The 10,132-nt window shown below is 32.3% G+C and overlaps 1 protein-coding gene across 1 annotated transcript; it reads left to right on the top strand.

The window, feature by feature from the left end:
• Positions 1 to 924: 924 nt before the first annotated feature.
• Positions 925 to 2,506, top strand: LOC149875882 (uncharacterized). Its single transcript, XM_090076085.1, has 3 exons — positions 925 to 1,215; positions 1,444 to 1,581; positions 1,798 to 2,506. The coding sequence occupies exons 1-3, from the start codon at positions 978 to 980 to the stop codon at positions 2,241 to 2,243; spliced, it is 822 nt and encodes a 273-aa protein (XP_089932211.1). The 5' UTR covers positions 925 to 977; the 3' UTR covers positions 2,244 to 2,506.
• Positions 2,507 to 10,132: the final 7,626 nt, after the last annotated feature.

Consider the following 10,132-nt stretch of genomic DNA (forward strand, 5'->3'; position numbering starts at 1 on the left):
ATTAAACCAGTTCATAAACTTTATTTTATTGAACTTATAGAAGGAGTTTTCGTTGCAAATTTTACTTTCATCAAACCGTAAAAATTATAAAAATGTATTGTATGACATAACGCTGATAAATATATAGATAGTGATTCGTCATCTGATAGACAACTTTGTTTATTTATGTAACAAAACTTCAAAATCTAATTGCTGTTTAGAAGCATATTACAGTTTTTTAATGGAGAACTAAAAGAAACACAATGCTACATAATATATTATTGTATTTTACATAATGTATTAGTGTAGTTTTTTTATACATAGTATATTAGTGTATTTTCATAAGATTTGGTACTGGAGATGTTTTATTTGTGATGTCAAATATTGAATATATTACTTCTGGCTAAAAAAATAGATTAATGTTTAGTTTAGGAAATTTTTTTAAACCAATGTGAAAGTTTTACATTCATCAAATCATGGCATAATTTTCAGTAGTAAATGGTGCTTTCAGTGAGTCTGAAAGTATGTTTAAACACATATGAAAATGGTGACGTTACTCCTAATACTTTGATTTTAATTTGTTGTGTATACTACTCACATACTAATGAATCATTTTCAATTATAAATACGAATGAGCCCCCTCTTCTCAAAAAAAAAAAAAATTCTGCCTATGATTTTACTGTATTCTTCCATCTTGACTCTATTTTCATTTCAAAATAATCTATTTTACTTAAAGATTTTTCTAATTAAGAATAAATTACTCACGAAGATGCTCTCTACGCTAAAAATGTCATCTAACATCTTTAGCAGATTATTCTAAACAATTCGCACTAAGACACCTTTAGATCCGCGATTCAAAGAAAGATTTACGAATAAAGATAGATTTTAAATATTATAGTTCATGATTAAAGAACTGATTATGAAAAATTGGTGTAAGAATTTTATTCATGCTGATCAAAAGTACTCAAATTTTTTGCCATTTTTTTTAGCAAACAAAAATGAAAGCTCGTACTGTATTGCTTGTCTTTCTGTTTGTTTTTTCTTTTCTAACGCTTGTTTTTTTAACTGCTTCAATGTTGGGTGACAGCTGGTGGTCTACTAAGCAAGAAGACAGAGACGATCGAATTGGTTTACTGAGATTATGCACCACAGTCTTCTTTCAGAAATCCCCAGAGTTGGTTTGTTCTTTTCGCGAAAATGCTTTGAAGTTTTATAAAAACTCCAAAGCGGACGAAGGTTTTAAGTATTTTTCATTTATTTGATTGTGAAATAAATTTAACTGTGTTAATGATGCAGACGTTGATGTTTTGATCATAAAAAAGGATGTCGGTAGTGCACACAGTTATGATGATGATGTTGATGGCAGCTGTAATAAAAGATGATGAAAAGAAAAATAGGCGATTATGATGACTGATGAAGTAAAAAAGCAATGAAAATTAAAGCAATATTGTTTTGTATTTTTAGATTTTGATATTGCAGCCATCCTTAACATCTTGTCTCTATGTTGTTGTCTGATTGCGATCATTATAATGGCTATTGCAATCTTTTATCCGTTCATTGTATGGATACCAGCACTAGCACTTCTCTTCTCAAACTTCTCCAGTAAGCTCACTTGATATTACACTTGAATAGCAGCATTCGTAATAACAATCCCAACGATAATTATAGCAATAAGAACAATAATGTTAACAATAATAATGGTAGCATCAAGAATCAAGAAAACAATACGATCAAGATTAGCATTTTCATTTCTTTTTTTTAATTTTATTTTTCATTCAGAAAATAAGGCGCAGTGCTATTTTTTTTTTATGATTCTAGGTATACTGACGATAATTTTGGTTACTTTCGTGCATCTTAAGATACACTCAAGTATTGAAAGTATCCTCGGCACTAACTTTGACAATAAAGGCTGGACATTCTTCATTGCGTATTGTGCTCTGGTATCCGGACTTATTTCAACTATATTGGGTTTCATCTTTATGCTGTTAAATGTAGTGGAACATTTTAAAAAGGGAGAGCGTCTTAATGATCAATGTGGAGGAATCATTGCAAGCGCCCCAGATATATCAGGACATTCTTCTAGCATCCATCATGAAAATCAAAGTTACTCCTTTGAAGATTTGCAAGTTTATCCAGAACTTGACAATGTCGATTCGTTAAAGTATATTGCTTATGGGGCATACCAAGAACCTCAAACTAAAATGAGAGCGGTTTATAACGGCTCAAGCAACAACTCACCAAACATTCAATTTAACTACAGTTGAGCTCAATGACATTATAAAACGAATATTGGTGACAAAGTTTGTTTTGTGTTGGTTTTATCTACAATTTAGACCACGTGGTTACAAAAGACTTTTAACATTATAGCTAACATTCCGCTAACGTTTTGATGGGTTTTCATCATACTATTTTTAAATTATTAAATTATCATTCTAATTAAGTCTTTTATAAGATATTATAATATAAAGTAATGGGAGTTAAAATTTTCGTTAGTAACATTTAGGGCAGAGTATTTGTTGTTTGAAAAGTATTGTTTTTCTTTCAGCATTTCTAAAAGGAACTTTTTAAATATAAATTTAGATTTCTAAAAGATCGTTAAATGAAACTGTTGCTGATAATTTGAATTTTAAATCAATGACTTAAGTATGAATAAATAAAAACTAAAGATATTTAAGTTAGCATTTCAAATATTTACTCTCAAGCTACACGACTATTTCAAAACTTGATTTACGTCGAAATGGTAAAAGTTGATTTTCGAAGTAATAGTATTTGATTTTTGGGCACCTAAAAACATACTTAAGGCTAAAAACAGCCTAGCATGCTTTGGATGGATTGATTGAATGTTTTTTACAGTTTTGATATTTACGAAACTTAAATCCTTAAACGTCAAAGCCTTATACGTATCTTTAAGTACTTCTAAAGATCAATTCAGCACGCAAAAATAATAGATCTTCAATTTAGGTTTGAAATCTATATATTTCCAAAAAGGTAAAATCAAATATTCTTAGAATGATAGAAAAAGATAAACATAGCTCTTTAAATATTTTTAAAGTAAAGTTTCCTTAAAGATAACTGTTTGGGGAGATCTATGGGGTGGGAGTTAGGCTTAGGGTGAGTGGCTAGTGAATGTGGGACTAGTTTTTAAATTTTTAATCTTGTAAGATTTTCAAAACATATTCTCAACAGTTACCAAAACTCAATTGTTAATTTAATTGGTATAAAAAGAATTAATCGTCCCGGTTAAATTATGAAGAAGTTGGTTTGTTTTTGATGACCACATCTGTCTTGTTCTCATCCAGGGCATCAGAAGACAACTTCCAATATCTTATCTAAACCTTATTGGTTGTGCCAAAGTGTAACATGTACAAATTGGAAATCAAAGTCTTTAAGTAACGAATGGAATACTTTTAAGGCCACAAGAGCAAATTGCTTGCCACACGAGGATCTTCAAAGCAAACTTTTCTGTCTGGATATACTCAAATTTGTTGCTGATACAGCTATTCACGAAAGTTTAAACGATTGCAGAACTTTTATCAAGTATGTTTGGTTTTTGTTTAATAAAGAAAAACTGTAAAATGATATCGACTTAATTTTTTTTACTTATTAAAGAAAAAGTAATTAGCTTTAAAGTGAATATGAACATGTTATAAAAATTTTAATATTTAGTTAGAAAAAAGCTATTACAAAAAATCCTATAGGAAAAATAAGAAGCACAAAAGTTTAAACGAATTGCAACATTCGAACAAAAAATGAAAAAAAAAGCAAAATTAATATTTAAATTGTCCTCCTTTGTTTTTATAGCAAAGATAAACTCGTTTATGCATTGATTCAACTAATTTCATGCACATCACGCGAGATACCTTCAGCCAGTACTCATTCAAAAGTTGCTTTAAATGCTGAGTTGATTGAGTTTCATGGTATGTCAGTTGATTGTTGATCCAAGACCAAATATTTTCGATTGGGTTAAGATCTGGTGATCTAGGGCACCAGGGCATCACATTGAACTTTTTTTTCAAAAAATATTCTTTGATTGAGTGTGCTGTATGAGCTGAAGCCCCGTCTTGTTGAAAGATGAATTGCTTGCTTCTGCCATACAAGTGTCTGATTGATGGAACTAAACACGTTTCCAATGTGTTCTTGTAGGTGTATTGATTAATTCGGCCTTCATACAGCTCACAGAAGCCTATAACTTTGTGAGAAAAACGTCCCCCGATGCCAACCGAACCTCCACCGCCTTGTCGACGATGTTGCAAAAACCTGTCTGAATGTTTCTCAGTTGCAAATCTTTTGACGTAGATTCTTCCCTTGCGGTTTACAATTTGAAAGTTAGCTTCATCACTCCAAATAACTTTTGCCCACTGCTCTACAGACCAGTCCAGCCTTTCTTTGGACCACACTCGTCGTTTACGTTTATCCGTGATTGAAAGAATAGGTTTTTTAGCAGCTATGTACGTTCCAATACCTTTGTCCGACAATGTTAGTCTCACGAGCTCTCTGCTAACTTTTGGATTATTCTTTGACTCATTTAAGATTTGTGCTAGCTTTTTGTAGCTGAGTCTGGAGTTTTCTCTGCACATTCTGAATATACCACTTTTGTCACGGTTGCTGAGTTTGGATGGTCTCCCAGTACGCGGCATGTCGGAGACGTCCTTGGTAAGTTCCCAGGTTTTGATGGTTTTTCTAACGCAATATTCAGAAATGTTAAGTATTTTGCCTATTGAACGTTTGTGTGATTTTTTGTCCGCGCCATACCAATAACTTGCCATTTGATGTCACTAGAAACTGATTTTCGACCCATTTGCAAGCAATTGAAATTAATTTGAAATTCACAATATTTTAAGTTGATTTTTAATGAATTAAAAGCTGCCTGATGATGTTGTAATGAATTTTTTGATTGAAAGACTACTCAATTATTTGCTAATTAATTGATAAATTCGCTGCGAAAAATTTCGCAGCGGATTTATCAATTAATTAGCAAATAATTGATCCTAAATAAAATCATTTAAAATTTTGTGAAACCTCCTAATTTGTATCACCTACCTTTTAATGAAGTTTCTGAGTAAAAGGTAATGAGTCAAAACCTACTTTTTTTTATTCTATTAACAAATAACCTATTTACCAAATTGGAAAAATAATTATTTTGATATCTATTTCCGTTAGATTTTTATTCAAGAAAAACCGAAGATTAGATTTGAAAATTCTGCAATCGTTTAAACTTTCGTGAATAGCTGTATAGACACCTTTTGGCTAATAATAATATTGATTGCCGGGCAACTGTGAGAAATCCATTTTACAGTACGTCTTATCGTCCTCAATAATACATTAATTTTCTCGGTTGAAAAGTTTGACGAGCTTCCTTACGCGGCCAATTGCTTTTAATTGTCCACCAATTAATCCCATCTTTATTTTTTTCTTGCTGTAAGCCTTCAAACCCTTGCTCTCGAGTGCTTTTCTCAGGATTAAATTCCAAATTTTTTTATAATGGCGTTCTATATTTATATAGAACTTGACTTTCTATATACATATAGAACGTCATTATAAAAAAAATTTGGAATTTATTCGTTTAGTATTTCTCGAGTTATTACTCATTATATCCGACCAGAAAGTTTTGAACCCAATTGATACATCTGGACAAACCACCTTAACCACAGTACTTTTTTTTTAGTTTATTTTTAATAAGAATTTTTAAAATATTTATGAGAATAAAAATACCTAAATTTCCTACCTACATAACAAAGCTATATACAGTTTCTTAAAAGAAGCTGCCCATTCAGACTTTTTTATTAGGCCCATTCAAGTCTTTATGTTTAAAACTTACTTAAAATGTTTTAAAATAAAAACTAAAGAAGACATTGATTTATTTTATTGTTAACAAGAAAAAATGTTTATATATAAATCTATACTCTTTTGAAAATGCAACCATTTCTATCAATCAATTAGCATGGCTGCTGATGGAAACATGCAGTTCTTTAGCGTTTCTATGAAGTTGTGTTGGTTGATTCACTTTGTATACAGCGGTGGCCAAAAATTAAAGACCACTCGATTAATATAAATTTAAAGTTCCATCGAGTTCCAAGGAGATATACAGCGGTGGCCGAAAATTAAAGACCACTCATTTTTTTTTCAAAATTTATTTTTAACCTTAGAATAATTTTATTTTGGAAAAAGGTATCAAAAAAAGGAAAACATTTTTAGAAAGAATTTTTATTGTATTTTATATTTATTATAAAAGAATTTATAATTTTTTTACAAAATAATATTAAAAAATTAAAAAACTGACTAGTAAAGAATATAATTGGGAAAAAAAATTGGACAAAATTTTAAGACCAATTTCAAAAATATTTCAAAAAGCAATAAAAAAATAATTTAGAAACGTGTTGTTCCTCCATTTGTTTTCAAGCACTCTTGTACTCGTTCTGGCATTGAACTCATTAAAGTTTTGATTACTTCATCAGGCACATTTTTCAAATGATGAGAGATAGAAGATTTCAAATCTTCCAAATTGTAAAGTTGTTCTTTACCAAGCTTTTGATTAAGCCACGACCATAAATTCTCTATTGGATTCAAGTCTGGACTATTGGCAGGCCATGGAAGCACTTGAATTTTATTAGAATTGAACCAATCGCTAACAACATGCGCTTTATGACACGACGCATTATCTTGCTGGAAAATAAATCCATCTTGCAACTGCCATAAATCAATGCTAGGAATAAGCGAGTTTTCCAAAATTTCGATGTACCTTTCTTTGTTGAGTCTACCATCGAATAAATGAAAAACGCCAACTCCACAGGCACTCATACAGGCCAAATGCCTATTATATATAAGGAAATGCCGGTTCTGGCGCATTGATACTTTCCCATACTTAAGGATGCTAACATTGATTCGTTAGTGAACATTTCTTATGTCGTGTTCTGGAACAAAACTTATGGATCATGTTTGGTCATAGTTAATGAAGAAGTATAAAAAATAATCATGTTATTTCTATACCGTTCAAGATGCCTGTTCTTCGGTTTATCTTGTTTTGTAGTGACCAATGGCTAGCGTGTGAATTCCGTCTTCTAAGATAATTCTTTTGTCATCTTTTGAGCTGAGTGCGACTTTGTTAATTTCTTCGCTGTAAACGTCGTGAAGATGGGATCTGAAAACGTTCATGGTTGCAAGTTGTTCATTTCCGCTCAATAAGCAGTCTTTAAAATCTTGATGCCTTATTTTATTTTCAACGACTTTTTAACCCCTTTGCATTTTTTGCGCTCTTCATTTTCTTTTTTGTAGTGGCCAAGGTGCCTGCCTGCCTGCCTGCCTGCATTCATGCTTATCCATTTTTTTGCCTGAGCGCGGGTTTAGGCGTGGTTTGTTATTTTTGTTGGTTTGTTATTCTTAAAAACCGTGGAAATCACCACAAGGTGTTAATAATGCTTTGAAAGTCGTTTCCTTCATCCAATTTTTTCAGGACGTAAAGGCACAAGTGACCGCAATAAGAGGTATTACCAAACTGCACTCTTTCGCTGTTGTAATAAACGGGACTTTTCAATTAGTCAACCAGTTCGACAAGAGGAGGTTGAACGTATGAATCAAAGCTATATTTTTTATTACCGTCTTTGTACCAGCACACCCAATGAAATCATCCAGTGCTTGAATCACCTGTGTTTGCGATACCGCATTCTTTTCTTCTCGGTTTTTTTGGTAACTCGTCTCTTACATGAACACCTCTAAAGTTTTTTAATTTTAACTGTTTAGCAGCCTTTATCAGTTGAAAGTTGGTTAAGGCCTCGTTGGGTAAAACAATTCCTTCTACGCCAATCATTTTTTAAAAATTTTTTAAAAAGTTTAAGCTTTTAATCATTCATGGTGACATTACAAAATGGAGCCTAAAATGGGTATGCTATTGAAAGGTGAATTAGGTCCGAGGAGTAAACCAGAACCGGAAACAAGAGTGCTAACAAGCGTACCGAGCAAGGGGAGTAGAGCACCGATGAAACCTCCTGTTATTTCATGTCCTTTTCCAGTTTTAACAAAGAGTCCTTTTCCAGTTTTAATGAAGAGTCCATCGCCTTGGATATTTTCATTCCAAGGTTTTAAGAATAAGCCAGAGCCAAATTTGGTTATTTTTATGCCTTTTCCATCTTTGCTCAAGTAAAACGTTTTGGGTTTATTAGTTGAGCTTGCAGAATCTTTGCTTGTGCGATTAACACCTCGTCCAGCGATAGAATCAACCATAGCTGAACCGGCGGATGAAGCAAGTCCACCCAATAAACCTTTTGCAAGTACTGGAGCTGCACGAGATGCAAGCGTCCCTAGTAAAGGTAAAAGGGCACCGATGAATCCTCCTTCTACTTTTGCGTTGTGCATGAGTTGTTTTTTGCTGAGTTTAAGCGTGACACCTTTTCCGTTGATGTAGGCTTTTCTAATTTGGTCGAGTTGCGTGTTAGTGACAGCAAGAACATGTTCGCCATTCAAGTCTTGATGAGTGAGTCTAATGCTAGCAGCAGTTTTGTCTTGAATGGCTTTTTTAATTTTGTCAGCTTGCGAGATGTTAAGTTTAATGTTTTGATACATTTTTAAGTGTTGAAAAATTATTTATTTCACTTCTCAAATGTGATAACAGATCGTAATGTCCTCACCGCGAAAATCGATTAAATCTCCATTTTGATTAATGATGCGAGTAACCATTGTTGAAATTTCGAGAAGTTTAACAGGAAGATAAATTAAATACGTAGGTCTTTCGATGATTTTGTAACCAGGGTTAACATTTGGGTAAAAGGAGTAGATGCAATTGAGTTGGGTTCCATTAATATAGGATGATCCGATAACGTTGTTAACAATTCTGATGGTGTTGGAGCGTAAAATTTTAGCAATATGATCAGACTCGTATTCAGAATTGGAGTTTAATTTTCTTTTAGTAAACCCTAAAACTGAAGCGATGCTGTTCTCCACGTCAAAGTCAATCAGATAATTCATGCCAAGTTTAATGGTTGATTTTAAAGTATTAATGTTGATTCCAATTTGAAGACCGTTTGGAGAGTAGTTAATTTTATTTGCAATGATATAACTCCCACGTTGAGCTGTTTTTATCGTGTTTAAAATTGACTTTTGCAGATAGTCGTTGATGTCTTTAATTTCATAGCTTCCATCAGGAGCGATGATGTTTTCCCAACGAGCTCCATTGTTCATGCTGTATTTGAAAGAATTGTTTTTACTGTTTACATTTGGAATGCTGTTGTACGTTTCCAAGCCGAGAAAAGCCATTTCATAACTTTTTCCTTTGTCGAAAACGATTTTGTCTAAAAAATCAGTCGTGATAACACTTGATTTGATCTTGAATTGTCTGAGTTGAAGAAAAAAGCAAGTTCGCCCGAAGAGAAAAAAAAGGTGGCTCAAAAAATAAAAGAGATAAAAGAGAAAAGAAAAACTCCAATAAGTGAAGAGATGAAAGCTGAGAAAAAAATAATTTTAGAAAGAGGTAGAGAGCTCTCGATGAAAATAAAAAAGGTGAAAGAAGAAATAGAAATGCTGCATGGCAAAATAAGTGATATGGAACTAGAGAGAGTCAAATTGTGTACTGAAATAATGTATTTGGAAGGTAAATGTAGTAAGGAATTTTTTGAAAACTGGGATAAATATTTATAAGATCCTTTGGATCACTGGAAAATCTACGATATTTTAATTCTTTTTGAAGAATTGAAAAAATTGAATTAAGACAAATAAAATCTTTCAGTAATAAAAATGCATTACACAAAAAAGGCTTTGAAAGAGTTGCTGATGGAAAATGGTGTTAACAAAACAGCAAACAATTTGTTGGCTTTGACACTGATCGCGTTTGAAAACAATTTGCTCAATAAAGACGAATTAATGGAAAAGGTAAAAGAAAGAAAACCTGTTGGAAGACCAAGATTGCCTAAAAAGGAAATAAAACCTGTCGATCCTAAATGGCAAAGACTTGTTGAAATTAGAAACCATCCTTTCACTTATAAAATTACCCATGTTAAAACGGGGGAAGTGACTGAATACAAGTCTCATTACCAATTAAGAAAAGAAACGGGTCACTACTGGAGATACTTTGACAATAAACACGGTTATCAAATAGAAGTGATTAAGTCGTAACGAGATTTTAATTTGCTGAAAATTAAAATTTTTTTGATCACGGCAAAATTTG

Source organism: Hydra viridissima, unplaced genomic scaffold (assembly GCF_058129835.1).
Source record: "Hydra viridissima isolate aposymbiotic clone 2 unplaced genomic scaffold, HvirCarnegie_v1 scaffold_121, whole genome shotgun sequence".
In the NCBI taxonomy this organism is placed as follows: Eukaryota; Metazoa; Cnidaria; class Hydrozoa; order Anthoathecata; family Hydridae; genus Hydra; species Hydra viridissima.

What these genes read in the sequence shown, in the direction of transcription:
- LOC149875882 (XM_090076085.1), top strand. Translation starts at nt 978, where the DNA reads ATGAAAGCTCGTACTGTATTGCTTGTCTTTCTGTTTGTTTTTTCTTTT. An exon ending in AAACTCCAAAGCGGACGAAG is followed by an intron (nt 1,216 to 1,443) that starts GTTTTAAGTATT and finishes TTGTATTTTTAG; the next exon opens with ATTTTGATATTGCAGCCATC. An exon ending in TCTCTTCTCAAACTTCTCCA is followed by an intron (nt 1,582 to 1,797) that starts GTAAGCTCACTT and finishes TTATGATTCTAG; the next exon opens with GTATACTGACGATAATTTTG.